At 44.9% G+C, this 19,718-nt stretch overlaps 4 protein-coding genes across 4 annotated transcripts; 2 read left to right on the top strand and 2 right to left on the bottom strand.

The window, feature by feature from the left end:
- Positions 1–3,047: 3,047 nt before the first annotated feature.
- Positions 3,048–4,109, top strand: LOC131282622 (NADH dehydrogenase [ubiquinone] iron-sulfur protein 4, mitochondrial). The gene is made up of 4 exons (XM_058312134.1): positions 3,048–3,097; positions 3,259–3,406; positions 3,483–3,658; positions 3,729–4,109. Exons 1-4 carry the CDS (start codon positions 3,048–3,050, stop codon positions 3,907–3,909), a joined length of 555 nt encoding a protein of 184 aa, XP_058168117.1. The 3' UTR covers positions 3,910–4,109.
- A 158-nt stretch (positions 4,110–4,267) lies between these two features.
- On the bottom strand, positions 4,268–12,507 carry LOC131282621 (uncharacterized). Its single transcript, XM_058312133.1, has 7 exons — positions 12,018–12,507; positions 7,748–7,876; positions 7,077–7,284; positions 6,976–7,010; positions 6,469–6,587; positions 4,564–5,956; positions 4,268–4,459 (listed from the first exon to the last, which is right to left on the bottom strand). The coding sequence occupies exons 1-7, from the start codon at positions 12,459–12,461 to the stop codon at positions 4,322–4,324; spliced, it is 2,466 nt and encodes an 821-aa protein (XP_058168116.1). The 5' UTR covers positions 12,462–12,507; the 3' UTR covers positions 4,268–4,321.
- Positions 12,508–12,689: 182 nt separating this feature from the next.
- On the bottom strand, positions 12,690–14,365 carry LOC131294653 (sodium channel protein Nach-like). The gene is made up of 5 exons (XM_058322698.1): positions 14,259–14,365; positions 13,647–14,199; positions 13,299–13,581; positions 12,976–13,233; positions 12,690–12,910 (listed from the first exon to the last, which is right to left on the bottom strand). The coding sequence occupies exons 1-5, from the start codon at positions 14,363–14,365 to the stop codon at positions 12,690–12,692; spliced, it is 1,422 nt and encodes a 473-aa protein (XP_058178681.1).
- A 2,293-nt stretch (positions 14,366–16,658) lies between these two features.
- On the top strand, positions 16,659–18,515 carry LOC131291480 (transmembrane protein 135-like). The gene is made up of 5 exons (XM_058320703.1): positions 16,659–16,860; positions 16,927–17,757; positions 17,835–17,975; positions 18,047–18,213; positions 18,293–18,515. The coding sequence occupies exons 1-5, from the start codon at positions 16,714–16,716 to the stop codon at positions 18,408–18,410; spliced, it is 1,404 nt and encodes a 467-aa protein (XP_058176686.1). The 5' UTR covers positions 16,659–16,713; the 3' UTR covers positions 18,411–18,515.
- Positions 18,516–19,718: the final 1,203 nt, after the last annotated feature.

Here is a 19,718-nt window from a genome sequence, read left to right as displayed (position 1 = left end):
CCCCTTGAACAGAAAAAAAAGGAGCTCCATCGGCAAACATTATACGGCTGCATACACATTCCGTTTGCTCCAATTTCCACATGCCACAAAAGCCGTCGAAGTACTCCAGCGGTGAATAAACAACAACGGCAAAACGGGTCATCTTTAGCTAGCACCAGACACCGATGGTTCTTGCCGCATGTCTAGCCGTTTTTTTGCTTCTCCTCAAACCACGGTGGCATCGTTTCAGCTCCAAGCGAGGCAACTAAGGCAACCCGCAGAACCCGGGGAGGTTAGACTAAACTGAACTCCTAAAACATGTCGTGCTTCGGATGAACGGCGTACATAAACAATAAATATAGAGCCTATGTAGAAATGGTCGCAGAAAGATGTTTCCGGTGTTTGGTTCAATTTCATCACTACTCCTCCCAAATGTTGGCCGAAACGGTGGCGGCCTGGCGTGGGAATGCAGTTGGAAAAGGATTAACTAATGTTGGCTAGAAATGACAATGAACAACAACAAAACAGGTAATTAATGATTCTCTTTCGATAAATTTGTTAATAATTTGTTGCAAAAGGGGAAACAATGCAAACTTTCAAGAGACTCTTGCACACCGAATTGAAAAGGTGATTTACATTCTGCGGGCGAAAAATGTTCATACTTTTCCTCCTTTTACCATGTGCCGCACCCATAGTGCCAATATGAAAAACCAGCATTGTGGGTCTTCCACATGTACCTGAACCAACGAACGCCATCGCAACTGGCGGATGTCCATCGAGCTCATCGCGAGAAACACGACACAAACAGGACACCCTTTCCCGATGGATTCACTCTGGCGGCGGCAAGGAAAGCGATTGTCCCTGCTACGCGTTTGTGTGTGAGTGGCTGCGCCTCGGTAAATAAGGGAAAAAAGGTTAATTTATTGATTTAATAATTCCATCCTTTTACTCCATCGCCCAACCCAGAGCCCGGTTCCAGGTTCGGTTCTTTTTTGCCTTTCGCCCAGGGCCGATCCGACACTCCGACGCTCGGCATCGATTTCTGGAGTGGTACCGCGGTCCTCTATAGCCCCGCCACCTTGGGCTTAGCCGGAATGTGCTTATTATTATTTTACCAGCCGAGCCTTACCTTTCTTTATGCTGGAAACCGGTCGATTCCTTACTGCCACCGGACGGGAACGGGGGGGTCCTATTTCAAATGGGGAACTATCGTTCCTTCTCCGCGTCTTGAAGCCACCTTTTTCGGCACACTGGAACTCTCCAGAACTAGCTCGAACTAGTATTTACTCCATAAGACACTGGGATCCCGTTCAATCGCTTCAATTTACCGTTGAAGTCGATGCCTGCTAGATCATCTAACTGCACGTTATGATTTTCTTCTTCGCCTACTTTGCGGCATTTGTTTTGCATTCACTACCTTCGCAACCCGGCACTTGACACAGCTGTCGGGCGCGATACGATACCGGAAGGTGGACGTCTTATCAGCGGCGGGTGGAGGGAAACTACGGGCACGGTTGGGTGATTTCGCCGACCGTGGAATTACCCACACCGCGATTCCGTTGACTCGGGCGCGCGCGCGCACACACGTCCGTGTTTCCACGCTCACCACCCCTGCTGGATAACGGTCCAGCGGCCGAAGAACGGCACCGGCCGACGTAGGCCAACGTTACCAGCAGCAGCAGCAGAGGCACTTTCTCCGATTCGTTCAATCCTTTCACGAGCGTTGAAACACGACATTTGTGAAATGCATGGATGGATGGATGGATGGATGGATGGCGATATAATTACACCCTGCACTTGTCACACCGCACAGACGACGCTGACACAGATTCAAGTGGGCGCCCCCTCGTGTTTCCCTCCGTCCGTGGTCACCTATTCAGTGGTGCCCCGCACTCCGTTCACTCCTTCCACTCTTTGCGGGTTGACATTTGACGGTATTCTCCTTTTCTTGGCGCTGGTCTGCTAGCTCGCGGGACCCTTTCCCGGGATCGTCACTCCGCCCTGCGTTCGCACGAGAAAACGTCAAATTAATCGATAGAAGAGCGCCCGAAATAAAACCACGGAACGGTGGCTACACTACCAAGACTGGGGTATACGGGAAATGTGCACAGGCCGAATTGCTGCTGTTGTGTAGGACAGCAACCACTGTTTGCTGCGATAAAATGCGTAATGAGAATGCACTGCCCCCACGAGTCGTGAGCTAACACAAGAAAACAAAACAACCCTTTCGCACGGATCCGTCGGACCGAGATACAAATCGATTCTGCTGCTGGCCTCTGGTTGGGATTTTTTTAGCATGAACTCACATCGAACGGTGGACGGATACGACCCAAAAGCACACTTCCACACCGTAGGTATTTGATTGCAGTTTTCTGCCTTTCTGTGTGTACTTTTTTAAATTGTAACCTGCGAAACTAGTCGACGCTTGCCGTGTTCTCAACAACCGCACTGGGATCGACAATGACACAAAACTGATGCAGTTGGTTTTTATTTTGTTTTTAACTTTATCTCAAGGTTGCTGAAATAAAGCAAAAGCTTGCTTCATAAGGTAAGATCAAAGAGAACGATTTGACAGCCACCAAGCTATTTTGAAAAATTCATGATTTCTAACAATCCAAAAGAGTTCATTCTAATTCTATAATATTAAATAATCCACATAGTATGATTCATTAAATTTTAGCAGTCGATATCAAAACTATGATTCTTCTCCCGCTATCAAAGCGGTATATGTATGTAATCCATTTTTAAATGCAAACCCGTTTCATATTTTGGAACATAACACACAAGAACCACGTTATGGAGTATTTAAAAACTCAAATACGTATTGTAAAATCAATTTCTTTGCAACTTCAAAGCGACTTTGCTATGTCCGTAGCTACTACATCTGACGATTCGAACAAGTAGTACATTATTTGGAACTTGTTTGAAGTTGTCCAAATCAACCGTATTGCTTCTCTCTAGTTACCTTGGTTTGATAGCAATATCGATGTTTTGATTTGTTCTGTCACTCAGTCGAAAGCAAAACTTCGGCAACTCTGCGGTGCTCGGCTTGTGCAAAATTTGTAAAAATGAGTCTTTTCCTTCGATCCATTGCTAGAAACGGCGTCGCGACACAATGGTAATGTATATGGATAACATTTTCTGTTCAATTCGCATCGCTTGATGCGACGTATCCGACGCGTGTTGTTTTTTCTGTCGCTGGTTTCTGTGCATCCGATGGGTGGTTGTGTAATCGAGACGTTTGAAATATCGCATCTTTTGCTATCTTTTGCTTACAAGGATGCGGGCTTCGCTCTCGACGTCATCGATTGTTTACAAGGATCCCAAGACGCAGAAGGAGGCACCGATGCTGGATGCGAGCGTTATACTAGCCAACGAAGAGGAGCGTCACCGTGACCACCTGCCCACGATTACCGTCCCGGTGAAGGTAGTGCATTAAGCGTAGCTCGTGCGATTTGTGATCGTGCCGTTAAACGTAAATTCCTTTCGTTCGTTTCCTTCAGGTTGATATTAGCCCCATCACCGGTGTTCCGGAGGAACACGTCAAGGAACGGCGTGTGCGTATCTTTATGCCGGCTAAAAATGCAATGCAAAGTGGAACCGACAACATCCACCACTGGAGCATCGAGTTCGACAACCGCGAGCGCTGGGAAAACCCGCTAATGGGTTGGGCCTCCACGTAAGCCTCACCATCGGTGAAAAACGAAACGAATATAGAGTCAAAGCTAATTTCTTCTTACAACTTGCAGCGGAGATCCACTGTCTAACATGCGCGTGGAATTTTCCTCCGCCGATGAAGCGATCGCACACTGCGAGAAAAACGGATGGAGGTGGTTCGTTGACAAGGCGGAAGTTACGAAGAAGCAGCGCGTGAAGAACTACGGAATCAATTTTTCGTGGAACAAGCGTACTCGCGTATCTACCAAGTAGAACATTCGTTCCGGTTCGGTTTGGTCGTCCTGAAGATTAAGCGTGTCCCGTTAAATATGGAATAAAATGGGTGCGATCGCTACCACGCTGTTAGCTCGTTGTAAATAAGACACTAAAGCTATTGTTTGAAACTAAGCCGTGCATCTTGGTTTGCGGCCATCGGCCTTTCGGTGATCGATAAAAATCAGTACCAAATCTAAATTCAGCAATAGAGAGTTACTCGTCTGTTTTATTCATCAATGATTGTTGGAAATTAGTTCGGCGTAAGGAGTCCCGCTTTGAGCTGTTGTCCAATACCGGTAACGATCGGTTGTGAAGTTTCTTCGCTGAAGGACACTTTGAACACGGCTAGTTCGGACGGAATTGCCTGCTGTTTCGTTGTCATTCGTATGTTGTTTTCAAGTGCTTAGATTCAATAGTTTTTCCCATAAGACGAGGGTCCGTCCATTTGCAGCTGCTCCAACTGGAGCTGCCTCCGAATGGCACCGAGCTGTGTAAGCACCCGGGCCGATCCTTTATTGTTCACCTTGGTCCGCTCGACGGCCGGAATCTATAAAGAGGGAAGGAAAATAGAAATGATAAAAAAAGAAGGGAACCATTTGCACCACCACCGGATGTTGTAGGTAACATCCGGGACGGGAACGACTACTGTACCTCCCACTTTTTCTCCACCAGCTTCAACCCGTCGCTCTTGAGGTTATCCGGCCGATCGCTAACGTACACTTTCGGAGGCGAAAGCGATGGCAGCAGTGAACCGGATTTACTATTTTTCATGATCCCCTGATAATGATGATGGTGATGATGTTGATCATGATCGTACTTTTGTTGCTGGTCCGGTTGAAAGTTGTGCGCATTGTTCTTCCTACCGGTGCCACGCTTCATCCAAAGCGTGTTGTAGTGTCGCACGTACTTCGCAATCCGTTCGTCCAGCAGATCATCCCCGACGGTGGCCGAAGAAGTGTCATCGTCGCGCATCGGCCCGGCTCTGTCGTCAACATCGGAAGGGCTTGCGGGGCGTGACGAGCCTCCCGCCGTTCCACGCAGCTTGTTATCCACAAATACCTCTCCGTTGCGTATGTTCACCGAAAGGACCGGTTCCGGAGTTTTCTTGCTCGGATGAAACAGCGAATCCTTGTTGATGTTGAGCGAGAAGGGTGGCTTGCGATAGTTGTTACGCACGATCACCGGATTCAGCACGGACAGATGATCGCCACCCTGCTCATTGTCACTCTCGTGGTATTGAATGTCGATCACTTTGTACGGATTAGCGGAGGGCGAAACGGCGTCAGTGTCGTCGTCCTCCCGCGTGTTCGATACCCGTCGATGGCGTTTCTGATGGTTTCTATCCGCGTCCGTCGCTAGCTGACAAACGGCACACATCGACGATTCATTGTTGTTCGTCCGCTTCATCGTCCGGGCACAGCTCGTGCACCGACGGTACACGTCCTCCTTGCCTCCTTGTGATCGCTTACAACCACACTTGGCGCAATGGAGTCGCTTTTGCTTTGACGACCCTTTGGTGGTTCCCAGACTTCTCGAGGTCGGTGGAAGAAACGAACGATCAATGTCCGCCCGGCAGCTCTTGCAGTACTGATAGCGATGGTCAACCGCGAGCGAGTTGGACAGACCCGTCGTTTCACTGGAAGATTCATAGTCCTGCTCGGACGTGGAAAGTGTGGACGAAGACGCTGGCCCACCAGCACTGCTATCGGCGAAGTGCGCATGCTTCTCCTGGTGAGCGGAATTGCTAAAGTACCGGTACACCTTCGTGCGCTCGTCACCGGACGAGAAGGATCCGGAGGCTTTTGGTGCACCAACAGTCCCTTTTGTTGGTGGAATCGATGGTTTGAGACCACCGTTTTCGGAGAACGCCTTTCGCTGGCCATCGTACGGGTTGAACAGTTTGTGGTCGTTCTCGAGATTGGCCAGCAACTGCAGGCGCCGGATGTGGTTCTGCTCGTTGGCAATGCGGATCTTTTCGCTTCGTAGTCGCTCGTGCTCGAGCTGTTCCTCCAGCTGCATCGTTTTCAACTGTTGCTCCAGTCGGCTGAAGGAAAAAAACGGGAAGCAAACATTCGAATGAAACACGCAAGAACGAAACGAAAAGGATACACATGTACACGATTTCCATTTCGTCTACGTAATTGCGTGACAATTAACAACATCCCATCATGCGCCAAGGTCAGGGTGAAAATGTTCCACCGTTAAAAACGTTAATACATAATTACATCCACTTTCTTAGTTGATAAAGGTTCTCCGATTAAAACGGATGGTCGTCTTCCAAATGTATTTCGTTTTGAAAGCGTTTACTTTTCGGCAAATATTTCCTTTTAGTGTAATCGCTCTAATGTTTCGTGAGAAGAACTAATTGAAGCTCTACGAAATAGTGGTTCCATAGGCCACACCTGATTACAAACAGTCTTGTTGTTGAAGTAAAATAAATTCTTACCAAAATAGAAAATTTATCATTCTAAATTTTAGGCTCCATTTAGAATCCTTTTGTTTTTCTTTTAAAAAGTGATGGTTTCCTTTACCTGAAGTTCTCGTCATTTTCTTTACCTTGTCAGCATTTGCTCCTCGAGCTTTTCCTTTTCACGCAAGCGTTCAACTTCCTTCCGCTTCTCTTCGATCTGCTTAATAAGTTCCTTTTGATAGTCCATTTTTCGGCGACTTTCCTCCTACCGGCGATGCAACGATGTGGTGGAAAACAAAATTATTAGTGTGGTAACAACATCAGTGGGAAGTAAATAAGCTACCACGTTGGTTGTACATCTAGTGAGACTTGTTATTTCTTGGAAAAGCTTAAAAAATCGAAATTAATTTGAGTATTTTCATTTAGAATTTCTTAACGATTTAGCTGTCTAATATAAATTTGAGAAAGGGATGATTTTTTATTAAACAAACTGTTCTTTACATTTTCCTATTTTCCAAGCTTTCCCATGAATATTCTCTCGAACAAATGTTTCCGTTAAAAAAGATATGGCTTCAAACAACAATTTTGCGTAACAACTCTCCCCCACGTGCCCCTCCACTCCACTGAATCCCCATCAATCCCACGATACCTACTTCGGCCAACATCCTGTTCCTGCGATCGATAGTGTCTGTGTTAAGAATGGTAGGCAGATCAGTATGGGCTAAATCTTGAATCAACTTTTCACGCGGGCTACCTTTGCGGAAGTTTGTATTCGCTTCCGCCACCAGCGACTTTCCGAAGCGAACCTGCGGCTGCCCGGGGCTTGCACCCCCTCCACCCACCGCCGGCGGTGGACTGGTCGTGCCGGTCGCTTTCTCATTCGACGATGACGCCTTTCCTGCCGGTTTGCCGGTGCCGTACTTCTGCATGTACTGTTGATGCTTGGTTGTTACCTCGGGGATCTGGAGATATTTGGAGGGAGGAGAAATAACCATTTACTTTAACGATATATTGGTGCTTACGGTTTGGTGCATGTTTCAAGGGTGTATCTAAGAAGTGCAGCACTCTGTATCTAGGAAATGTTAAGCTTCTTCAAAATCGGGACTCAAAATTAAGCTAATCTGATTAGGTGCATAAGATAAAACAATTGAACAGAACGTGATACGATAATTTAAATGAAGAAAAAGAAATTGAATCAAAATAGTTTCTTCGACTAAAATATAACAGTGGCGCAAAAGTGAAACGGTTAAATTTAACAGTGTTTGTGTTTGTGAAAAGCAACTAATCAATCAGTGAAGGATTCAAACGGCTTTACTAAAAAGATCAACTAGTGCATAATTTGAGTTCAATTCGAGTTTGCTGCTACGTTGGTCAATAGTATTCCAAGAAACGGCGATAGTTTACCACGTTAGCAATGAAATTTACATTTTTCAAATACTCTTGATACTCCTGCTGGCGCGTGCGGGAGAGGACGGTTTTCTCTTCCGTTTGCTTTTTGTTGAAACTCGGAAAGTACGAAAAGAACGTATCCGAGACCCACTGTTCCATTTCATCCTGGGAAAAAAAGAAATAAAGAGTAAAAGAAAATAAGTCACTTCAGAAACTATCCCATTCTATATCGAAGGAGAAGGACACATTTATTGGCCACAGTACGGTTACAAAAATAAAAACAAAACGCAACCACACACGCAGTTTTGTGGTCCTTCCCGGTGGTGCCTCAAGAAAATGGGTCGCGGTTAACGTTGGTAAGCCACCCACCGCCATAATCACCCAGGACATGAAGGCGGCGGCGTTTGCGGCACTCCCGCGTGTGAACGCAATCAGATATTTATAGACGAATGTAACCTATTATCATTTGCATAAGCATTTGCCCGGCCTGCACCTCGCGTTCCGGGCTCGGCCGGCTAGCATTGATTCCATCCGGGAAATTCCGTCGGCATCGATTAATATCAACTGACGGCAAAACCGTGTCAATGTTTTCGTCACATGCGGAATAAAAGCAAGCAGACGTACAGGAGTCAGAAAGTAAATTCTCATACTTTCCTCACAAACCAGTTATGCAATCCTTATCCTCGGGATTTAAAACAAAAGTAACTTCACCACAAGTAACCACATCACAACTAACCAACCAGAAGTAACTAAAATTTTACTGATCCACATAACTCGGTCCGTTAACCCTGTGACTACTAGATCTGCTACAAAAACCTCAACTACCGGAAAACAAGCAACGCGCAACAAAGTTTTCATTTCGACCGGCATTAAGGTTTTCCCAACCCCCCGGGCACGTCATAAACCAACAGGCGTATGTGGGTTTTTCAACAATAAAAAAAACACATTCACTTCCGCTACAAAACGTTATTGCGGAGGAAAAGTTCAACTTTCAAAAGGAGCTTTAACCCAGCCACAGGGAAATGGATTGCGTGTTCTATCGAATGACACTCATCTTCGCCGTTTGTGTCTAATTTTTCATGCAAACCGATGAATATTTCTACTTTCCACACAGAAAAGTGCGACAAGACAGTTTTATAACGAAAAAAGGAAGAAGCGTGGAAAATCGAGGAGCAAGGAAAGTACATCCAATGCGACGGAAATTACCACCGGTTGGAATGCACCAGAAGAAAGAGGGTTAAAAAAAGCTGGTGCAATGAAAATGGTAATGGAATTCGTAGAAGTTCTATCGCAAGCCGTAGGTAAAGTCAACGTAATAATTTAAACTTTCAAAGTTTATCCACCTCGTTCCACTTTACACCGGCCACCGTTTTTGTTGTATTTGCTGCAAACGAAAAGTCATTACTAGAGTGTTTTACATTCCCGGCGAACGAACTTTTTAAATGTAGATAGTGGGGTATTTTTTTAATTGAAATTAAAGCTACCTAGCACCGATAGTGTACACCTCCGTGGGGACCGTGTGTTTCGTGACTGGAGCTGTTGAAAAATGTAACATCATCATCAACGGTATTACCTGCAGCCGCCCCTCCTTTTGTTTGCGGTTGACCCCGAGCCGGTTATGGAGATGCACCACACATACCAAATTGAAAAGTTGGTAGTGCGAAAGCATGATTGCCCCCAACTCCCCGAGCCGGGTAAAAATGAGGTGTCTCATGATGTGTTTTTCCATTGCACCATCGTCCTTTTTTTTCTTATTGGCTAGCAATGATTGGAAAATGTATTCTTTATAGCTCATTTTCACCGGACCTTGGTTGGAATGTTTCGTTGCGGAAAATATATCCTTTACGTTGACCGCGAAAGGCATTGCCCGACCCAAAACGCTTGATACCACATCCTTACAAGCCTTTTCCTTAAAGGAAATGTTTTTCACAATCCTTCGCAAAAGAAAATTGAATGATGGATTGGATGGGTGAAAGTATTGTACATTGAAAAATGAAAAAGTTCCTTGCTAGGTCAGAATTGATGCCAGAAAGTCGAGTGAATTGTTCAACTGTTTCTTCGCAATAGGAAAACTAAGTAGATCTGTTCAAATTAAATTAAATAAAGTCTCAAAATATTGAAAGCACTTCCGCTCGACCTCAAAGTATTGCAATTTAAAAAAATGAGTAAAACCTTCAAAAACAGGGATGGGAAATAACTTTAAACGGATAAATTGATGCTGGCCTTGGCAAAAACAGTAACGAGTAAGTGTGTACTTGACCTGCATGATCCTTGACTTGAGGGAGTTTTCTCTTGTTGAAGGATTTTTTTCTCCTTTGCTTGCCTTCGCCGAACAGTACTGGATAGACATTAATTTTGGAACAAAATTGCCAAAACGCGAAGGACGAAGGGTTTAAGGAAGAGTGTAAAGTGTTTAGCTTTCTATAATATTATAAATAAACCATGTAATTTATGAGGAATGCAATTCATTAAATTGCACAAGTACTATCGTTGTTACGAGAACCAGACGACAACCACAAGGAAGTTCCACAAAACAATCTTAACAGAGGCCATTTTAAAAGAAGTGCATTTCCCATGCAATATAGTGCAAACATGAAAGTATCGTTTGGTTTTGAAAATTAATAGAGGTTTTATGGTAAGCAACTCGTTACTACTTGAAGATGGTTTGTTGAAAAAGTTTTACTTTCCATACAACTGAAGAATGCAGGCAAATACTTCTATCCTTGAACGGTTGTGAGGTTCTTTATCTCGAGATACAGGTTCGATTTCTATTAGCAAATTATCCTACTTTTTTCCTGGCCCCTCTACAGTCTTCTACTACACTGTCCCCATTGCCCAGTTAATATGCATTATTGACGACGGTATTTCAACAGCGGATCGAATGTTGCCGACATCTCTTCCCCCACTTTTCTCAAACCAGTGACCACCGTTCAATATGGTTTCTCTTGCTCAAATTCTTTTATCCAATCCCCCCACTGCACTTGACGCGTCCATTTCTGGCCGATGTATTTGGGGCAAATTTTGAATTAATTTCCAATTTCGGATACCCATCCGTGGGCCAGCAGACGGATATTGGCCCCAAAAGAACACCACCACCCAGTTGGACGGTGATAAAACCAAAACTCCAGCTCAAACCGATGCAGCCAGCCCAGGACAGGGGAGGTTCGAATCTGCATATGCGGTCAACTTACCTCAACACGGAACTAAACTCTTCCGAGATATTAATCAGTCTAACTCCATCGAGAATAATACCAACGAAAAAGGAAAAAAAAACAAACGACTTATTAGGCCATGGCAAACGGTGGACGGAAGTCTACGCACAACTGATCTTATTACATCCCATTTCGTGAGAAAGTGTTTCATTTACGATTTCGACGTCCCGGATAACTTTAACTGAGCCTACCAAGGGGGCTATTTGGGGGTTAGTAGAGCAATGTTAAATGTACGACGGAAGATAACTTATGCGTCTTGTTTAGAACAAGATCCGGAGAAAGGCGTCGAATAAATTAGGCCATGTGCTGAGGATATCGAAGAATCTGGATTGTAATTCAGCGTAAGACTTGTACTGACAACGAATTTGATACTACGAGATATACTATAGAAAGAATGTGAAAATTTCAGTTAAGTTTAGAGAAAATAATACGTGGATATTTCTATTCAAAAATAACTGACATTTTAGGGAGTAAAAGGGGCTTCCAATCGATTAACATACAACCTTATTAATTACGTCGTAATTTCGTTTGGGAAAGAAAAATGTTTGTTTTGTAAGAGTAATGATAAATAGTTCGGGCAAAATGCCCTTTACTTTACTTACAGCACCGGGAAGGTTAACAAGTAATCCGAATGATCATTTGATGATCTACAGAAGACGTCGTTCAGATATCGAATTGGTTACCACATTGTAGAAACGTTCGGAATATTCATACGGTGAATGTTCATTCCTAAGCGAAACGTGCTCAATATCAGATGCAATCACAATGCACAATCACTGCCAAACAGACTGATCTACCGAACTGTTCGTTGCTGGAAGACGCGAACGATCACCCCGAGAAGGAACTCAACTAGCGCACGCCTTGGCCTGGTGTGTCCTGCCAAGTGGTCGCCCCGAATGCACTGACCGGCTAGACTCGTTGCCACCAAAAACGAACCCGTTCCGAGAGTGTTTTGGGCAGCCCAAAGATACTGACCCTCGCACCGATGGAGCTTCTGCGCCGAATCCATTCCATGTCTAGGTTTATGTTCCGTCTCGTGAAGGAAAAACATTACTGGAAAAAACAATCCGCTCTATGGTTTTCTTTTCACTCACCTGTTGCGGCGATACCCGTTTCGCACATGATGGTGATGATGATGTGTTGGACGGTCCTTCGATAGATGTTCGTGGTGATAATTTATCCCCTTCGTGCGATTTGTCCATATTTGCCAGATCGATAATCCTTTGGTCCGGAATAGAAGCCGCCACAGCGCTGCTCACTTTCTCTGCTGGATTTTTGTTTGTTGGTTTTCCTGAGCTAGTTTTCTTACTTATTTCCGAATTAACCATCTCCTTTGAGAGTTTGTCAGTGGATGTAAAACTATCACCAGTTTTCCGTGAAACTGGTTCGTCTTGAGCAAGTGCCGCTGCTGCGGGTGCTGGACCATCGTGGCGTTTGCTCGTATCTTCCAAATGAATTGGCTGGATTCGTTGTTTGTCAAGTTCTATCAGCCTTTTCTGCTCGGCAATGAAAGCCTCCAGTTCGTTGGCATAGTCCATGCCGGATATTTTAAGAAAATTAACTGCTTTTGAAACGAAAACAACACTGAACAAGTGAAACGCGGAGGATCTTAAATTTTGACCGTTTGTTATTTGACATTAAATGTCGCAGTATGCTGTCAGATGGAATGCTGTAAGATGGAATGCTGTAAGCTGTACCTAGAAAAGCCGCGTGGATGACAAAAAAATGATTGCGGTTGCTTTTGTCAAAGTGAAAAATCTTTAATTCTACTTGAACTTGATCTGCTTTTCCTGTACGATAGGTTTGTTAACCAACACCTGCTTGTTTTTCGCACGATTTTCTTTAGGTCGTTGACGACGGCAAAACGCCTGTGTAGATTTCGATCGGAAGCAAGAAACGATCAAATTTCTTAACGAAAAGTAACCCACTTCGATCAACGTTATGATGCTGAACCCAAAGAAAAATTCCAAGATGTTTCCCGTAGAAACTAAAAGAAGAAATGAGCTGGTAAGTATTAAAACCGCAACCATTCACATCGGCCTTGTTCCTTACCCAACGCATCAATGAATGCGTAAATGATTCTGCGGCTGTAGCGAATTTTCGGTATGCGGATACTCCATTTGATGACGGGATCGTTGAACCAAAACGTGGATCCGTACTGTTGCAGCGTAAAGGTAACATCGTCGCAGTTTTTCATGCAATTGCAAGCACCAAAGATTTCCCGCAGCTCGTCGGCGGTTAAGAAGGAAATGTAGCTTTGGTATAACTCCACACACGCTAGTTGTGTTAATTTACAGTATTTAGAACGATCTGTAAGTAATAAAATATGATGGTTCAATACGCCATTTAGAAGGTTGTTATTTGGTTCGATTTACCGTCAATTTGATAAAAGTACGGTACACAGTCACAGTGTTTGAGAAATAGATAAAACTTGCACTCCAATAAACACAGTCCGTATGAATAATAGTCCGGAAAGAAGCGCAGATTTGATTCATGAGGAAATCTACACTTGCGCTGCTTGATGCTTAAATATTTCAATGCTGGATCCGAAGTGATCGCCAGTGCGTTGAAGTCCATCTTCGTAAACGTGAAGAAACCACGCTCGAGTAAAAGCGACTTACGTATTGTAGGCATTTCGTAGGGACTGTGGAAGTAAATCTACCGATGGAGAGATGGTTGAATTAGGGCCCTCTGAAGTCATGACGGTCCTCTAAGCTACTCACATTTGCGTTCGAAGTACAGTTCGATATTGTGGCCGACGCTTCACCATTGAACACGCTGACTTGGTACAGTTTTTCTTCACCGGTGTATTGGTCAATGCTTAAATACCTGGTTAGGGCCGAGTTGAACGTATAGCAGATGCCCATTTCCGTCATAGTTCGCACCAGTGTCCCCTGTAGATCGCCTTCCATCGCAATGATTGCGTTCGGCCGATCGGTTAATTCGTTTAGCAGCTCCCTCAAGTTGACGCCTTCAAACTCGTCAAAGTCGGCTAAACGACCCACGTTTTCTATGTCGCTATCCAGCAGGGTGTCCAAAAATTCCGCATACCTGGGCGCCAGCTCGGGATCTATGCTTTCTATCAACTCATCTCGAGCACGTTCGTTCAACCGTTTCTGGAAGCAAACGGTCAAACTGGGGAACGTCGTGTTCCAAAGGTGGTAGTCGCGATCCAGCGCTATTACCGTTGGATTGGTCCAATAACGTAGCCAGAAAATACCCACCGTGTAGCATCCGCCCGTTAGTGCCATTGTAATAAATCCGAACCATAACACTCTACCGAAAGACTTACTTTTAGATAGCGATACAATATTACGAAGAATTCTCCTACCTACTTTTCAAAATATGTACTTCGAGCGTGCACTAGATGAAACACTCCATGCAAGCTGGTCCTGGAGAGGACACTTTGAATAGCTTTAGTGAACGTTAGCCGGTACGTCATGCTGCTGTTAAAAGGTAGTCGCTACAGTCGTGGGACCTACCGAGGAGCCATTTATACTCAATCCAAGCTACTAAATTATGCAACGCACCAATTCACTTCTATTGTTCATGCCGACGACAAAGAGTGTATCACAAAATAGGGTACGTAATTAAACGGAATCTGATAAACAGCGGCACACATCAGAACTATCACAAGAAAGCATCGAAACGTTCGATTGATTTTAATTGGCCGTCCTTTTTAACAACAGTAACGTTTCAATAATTGGTAAAACATTCTAAAAACGAATTTCTTAAAATGGAAAGACCGAAAAAATTCAAATTTACACCGTCCCCTAATGATCGTGGCGTAAATCGTTTTACACCGCCATGTTTACAAATAACAGCTGTCATTATCCCACACTTTCCGTTTCACTCGCACTAGCGGAATGTTGGCGGTACCAGCTGCTTGTTGTTGTTTTCATTCAACGATTCGCTAGCGAACATTCGTCGAAAGTGGTCGTCGTGCCACGGCGCCCGCCCGTTAAATTTACTTTTTCCTTTCTGGCACACAAATCGGACGGCTTATCAACGAGCCATCGCCAGTCCATTACCGAATAGAAAATCCGTTCCATGTTACCATCGCTCTCTTGTGAAGCCTGCCATTAGATTGTGCGTTTCCAGTGGTTCAACAGCCTCATCGCAACCAAGTTGTAGGGAATAGAAAGGCGACAAAGTGATAAACAAGTGGTACAATTAATCTATCTGCTATTTACCTGTGGACGAGAACGTTAAGCTATTTTAAATCCCCGCTTGCAGCCAAAAACAACAACTTCTTTATCAGTGCAAGACGTAGGCGATAAAGTGAGGCAGGTTTCGATTAGTTTACTTCACGTGCACGAAGAAATTGTCGAGTCAGTGCGTGATTTGCTAGGGCAAAGGCGATCATTTGGCGGCTATCCGATAATTAATCGTTACCTCATCGGTGCGCGTACTACACTACATCAGGGCAGGAAGGCCGGGAACGACGCAAACCTGTAAGTACTTCCCGTATATCCGCAAATGGTGTACTGTCTGCATAACAGCACCAACGATCCAAACGATCGCAAAAGCGCACTCCACATCATTTCACAACACAGCTCGCGCGGCGTTTGGTTTCGATTAAGCGAAGTGTGTACGATGGAATACATTTGGGTAGCTAATATAACGCCGTGCAGGTTAGGGAACGCGAACAAGAAAAAGACGATTGGCCATAGCAAAGGAAGAAACTATTAGAAATCATTTACGTCAATCAAATCACACATGCGTATAATTTAACCGCTTTAAGTTACACCAGTGCTAGACATTCTACGCTAATCTGTGCACTTTAAACTCTGATCGTCGAAAAACAAAATACGACGCGACGCAAAGTAGGCTTTTCTAACCGGTATCAAACTTTCCATCGTCTTTCGATTATTGATAAAAGTTATCATCGAATCGCTGCACCCCTAAATACAACCATCCGTTGATAAGCGAGAAAGCGTAGGGTTGGAACGACGACTTTGTACGAGGGAACAAACAAACTTAAGCTTAAAACGGAGATCAAATAGAGACACTTTGTGATCGGTTGGGGCCTTTTCTAGTTGGTTTTCATGCGATGTTTGGCTGTTGTGTGTTGCGCTGAAGGGCAATATCAACATTCGGGTCAATTTCTTCTCGAAACACGCAACTCGGTCGACTCGGACGACTATAAATGCTCTGGTGCAAAGCAACTTGATCATGTTTGTGTCCTACTGCCTTATTTTGGGCGGTATGTTTAACGAACACATCGTCTATAACATGAATGTGTTAATAAGATGGTACAAAACTAGTGTAATAAATTACAATAATTATTGATAAATTCAGTCACATTTGAGAGTGCTATGACGCACTAATATGCAAACGATACTCTTACAAAATTTGAGCTTGTTTAGAAGTAATGTCCCAATTTGTTTCATGTCGAAACAAGTACCATCTGTTGGATTGTGACATGGATTATTAATCCCATATGTAGGGTAGTACCCTTTCCTCCCTTATGTTATGTCAGCGAATAAGTATACTGCGCCAATGTGCCCTTTAAGACCCCCTACCAAGCTAGCGACGGCGAGCAGCGGGTGTGATACGAGAGTGAAGGGGGACAAGGGAAATGGAAGCTTCCTTATCGTAAACCATTTTATGACACCAACCATGCGAGTCATGGCTTCGTTTAAGTTATTTTAAAATCGTCTTGAGATTTACTTGTTCTTCTTCATCAAATCTGCTTCCCCTCTCTCAAGACATGACACCCGCTTTAGGTACAGCTTTGGAAAAACTGGTTTCGTGAGTGTGAGTTGCACAAGAAAAAACAGCATCAAGATGCAGGTCCTCAGTAAGATGACCCCGGTGCCCGTCACCTGCTTGGAGTACGTGCATCCGTGGACGCAATCTTGCACATTAGCAACCGCCGAGCTAATGCTGGTTGGTTTGCAGTACTGTTTGCGAATTTATGCAGCTGTTTATGCGGTAAGTCAGACACCAGTCTATGGGATATAATAATTTAAAAAAAGAAAAATAATTCCTTATTTTTAGTTCTCCCTGCTGATGCGTGGCCGCGTACCAACCCTGGCAGAACTAACCAAAACGATCCGAGGTTGGCTTCAGTCCACCGTTTTCCTCACGACCAATGCCTTCAGCTATTCGATGTTTCTGTGTTTCATCCGGCGTGTGATGGGCTCGTTCAATTTCTACACCGCCTCCTACATACCAGCCTTCCTGGCGGCCCTGGTATCCATCTTGGTCGAACGTTCCTCGCGCCGTGCCCTGCTAGCCCTGTACGTGTCGAACGTAGCCACCGAAACCATGTGGAACATTCTGCAATCACGCGGGCTCGTCCGCTCGCTACCGTACGGTGAGATTGCCATCTTCGGGCTGTCCACCTCGGTCCTGATGTACTGCTACCGACGCAATCGTCAGAAAGAGTACCGCGACTCGATGTTCGATGTGGTTCGGTTTGCCATCGGTGAAAGCGAGGTAATGAAGGCCGAATCGCCACCGATCGATGACAGTGGCTCCACTACAAAAGAGGAAAAAGTTCCAAGAACAAGCCAAACACGGTCGAGTAGCCGACGGCTACCCTATCCGTTTATTCAGACGATCCTGCGTGCCTACCTGCAGCTTATCGGACGGCTGAAGGCTCTCGGGAAGCATAAACTTTGCCGGCATCGGCATGGATGCGTTTACGATACAGTTTCCAGCGGGATGCGCATGTTCTCGATGGGTCTCGGAATACAGGTCGTGATGAAGGCGGTATTGCAGCTACGAAAATTCATCAACCGGCCGCAGTTGATACGCAAAACGTTCCTTAACAAGGAGATCGCCCGGTTGGGACTGTTCCTGGGAGGGTTTACTACAATTTATAAGGTAACACCATTCCGGCATGGGTCCACAAAAGGGGGTGTCGCAACGTTGTTTTATGTGTATCGTTTCACAATTCCCAGATGTCTTCCTGCTTGTTGCGTCACCTGACGGACAGTGATAGTCCAAGTTTTGCCTTTCCTAGTGGACTTTTAGCAAGTATCGCTTTTGCCTTCTACTCCGATAACACGATTGCCTTGTACATTATGTGGAAAACGTTGCAGGTAAGACCGGTTCCCATCGGGTTTTCTTTCGTACAGTACAGTTCACGATTATTTTTCTCGCAAACATTCAGATAACTTATAACTGGGGTATCGAGAAGGGCTACCTGCCACGCGTTCCCGGGTTCACCATTATGCTGTACGCAACGAGCACAGCGCTACTATTCCACGCCGCCACAATCGAACCGGAGAACCTGCGACCGAGCTATTGGAAGTTTTTGCACTCCATCTCGGGAGGAAGGTATGTCTGCCATTATCATTCGCCGTTGGTTTTAGTACGAAGTTTTACAAATACAACTCATTTCTTGTATGTACCGTAGAATTTGCATCATGGATCGAAGCAGCTTCGACGTGTACGGCCTCAACACATCCGGGCAGATACGCACGATGATGCAGCTGTGCAAAACGGAACCGATACTCCAGGGAAACCTGAGCTGAGATGCAATACATCGATTGTTCGATTTCAACTGGATAAAGCTTTAAGCTTTTTTGCAAAAGAAACGGCCCAAAAATCAAAGATTAGCTACCAATTGTATCCGATCCGCAAAAAACACTATGACAACCGTAGCATACGGGAAGCAAGTAAAAGAACAAACTGGCGCACTTATAAAATGCGGGTATCGTAGAATAAGAATGAAATTCAATTACGTGTTAAACTGGGGTAGTTTTATTGTTTGTTTTGTTGTTTAGGGTAATTTTTGTTTTAATTTTCCAGTTTGTATTTTAATTGCAATCGCTTTGTATACTGTTTTTTTTTACTGAACTAAAATGTATGCATACCGGAAACGTTAACGGTTGTTTAGTACATTCATGTACTTAGTTTTAAGTTCTCCACCAGCTGCTAGAAAACCACATTGCAACATTTTTATTTGCAGCAACGTTTAATTTCGAACATATGACGCATAAGCTCGATGCAGCCAGATTTAAATAGTCGTTTTTGATTCCAAGAATCTCCGAAACTAGTCCCGATATGAGAGTTAAACAAACAACAAATCGCAAGACCAACGAGTAGGAGGGTTTGTTATTTCACAATTAAAATACATTCTGCGTACAAGGGTTGCACGATTTAATTGTCTTTTTCAAGAGCTTTTGAAAAACATGGCAACTTTATTCACCGGCTTACTATCCTGTGGTTATTGAATCCTGACACTGCCAAAGATCCCACATCCTGTCAATCTGCGGCACAAAAGCTCAATTTACCCGGTACCGGAAGCCAAAGCTTCCGAATAAAAAAGCTCCCCGCACGAGCCGCAAGGCTTCCTTGGCAAAGCAGGACAACGCTCGGGCAACTTCGCCTTACCTCCGGTCGTCCCGCTCTCACCTACGTCATCACCATCGATCGGGGGCAAAACGGTGGAAAATCGTCCCCGGTCCGCCAGCCGACACTGTTGCTGGCGCCCGATGGCATGACTTTTCCGAAGCTTTCGCTCGCTCGGGCCGCAGATACCCCAACAATTACGTCAACCTACCCGAACCCCGAGCCGGATCGGGCGACGCTTTTTCCCGAGCGCTCCTTGCGGGCATCTGGCCATCGGGAACCGGCCGTCGCGTTCGCACCGTTAGTAGCCGGAGAGATTTCATGCGGGTTGGTAGACGTTGCCGCTGTGCATCCTGCAAGAAGGAGCGCAGCTCCAAGTTGGTGGTAGTGATATGGTGGTGGTGTTTGGTGGCGGTGCAGGAACAGTGCAAAGGGAAAGTCTGCCAGAAGGGGGTACCGAAGTCCGGAGGAAAAAAGAAGTCCTTTCC

This window comes from Anopheles ziemanni, chromosome 2 (assembly GCF_943734765.1).
Source record: "Anopheles ziemanni chromosome 2, idAnoZiCoDA_A2_x.2, whole genome shotgun sequence".
NCBI classification, from domain to species: domain Eukaryota; kingdom Metazoa; phylum Arthropoda; class Insecta; order Diptera; family Culicidae; genus Anopheles; species Anopheles ziemanni.
Note: the sequence above shows the minus strand (reverse complement) of the source record. Positions and strands in the feature narration are given on the sequence as shown.

Bases quoted from the DNA above. Each gene is read 5' to 3' on its own strand.
- LOC131282622 (XM_058312134.1), top strand. From the start codon at position 3,048: ATGAGTCTTTTCCTTCGATCCATTGCTAGAAACGGCGTCGCGACACAA. The intron at 3,098-3,258 runs GTAATGTATATG...TTTGCTTACAAG, and splicing joins AACGGCGTCGCGACACAATG to GATGCGGGCTTCGCTCTCGA. The intron at 3,659-3,728 runs GTAAGCCTCACC...TACAACTTGCAG, and splicing joins CTAATGGGTTGGGCCTCCAC to CGGAGATCCACTGTCTAACA.
- LOC131282621 (XM_058312133.1), bottom strand. From the start codon at position 12,461: ATGGACTATGCCAACGAACTGGAGGCTTTCATTGCCGAGCAGAAAAGG. The intron at 7,877-12,017 runs GTGAGTGAAAAG...TTTTTTTCCCAG, and splicing joins AACGGGTATCGCCGCAACAG to GATGAAATGGAACAGTGGGT. The intron at 4,460-4,563 runs GTACAGTAGTCG...CCCTCTTTATAG, and splicing joins TGGTGGAGAAAAAGTGGGAG to ATTCCGGCCGTCGAGCGGAC.
- LOC131294653 (XM_058322698.1), bottom strand. From the start codon at position 14,365: ATGACGTACCGGCTAACGTTCACTAAAGCTATTCAAAGTGTCCTCTCC. The intron at 14,200-14,258 runs GTAGGTAGGAGA...GTCTTTCGGTAG, and splicing joins CGAAGTACATATTTTGAAAA to AGTGTTATGGTTCGGATTTA. The intron at 13,582-13,646 runs GTGAGTAGCTTA...CTCCATCGGTAG, and splicing joins ACTGTACTTCGAACGCAAAT to ATTTACTTCCACAGTCCCTA.
- LOC131291480 (XM_058320703.1), top strand. From the start codon at position 16,714: ATGCAGGTCCTCAGTAAGATGACCCCGGTGCCCGTCACCTGCTTGGAG. The intron at 17,758-17,834 runs GTAACACCATTC...CACAATTCCCAG, and splicing joins GGTTTACTACAATTTATAAG to ATGTCTTCCTGCTTGTTGCG. The intron at 18,214-18,292 runs GTATGTCTGCCA...TATGTACCGTAG, and splicing joins CACTCCATCTCGGGAGGAAG to AATTTGCATCATGGATCGAA.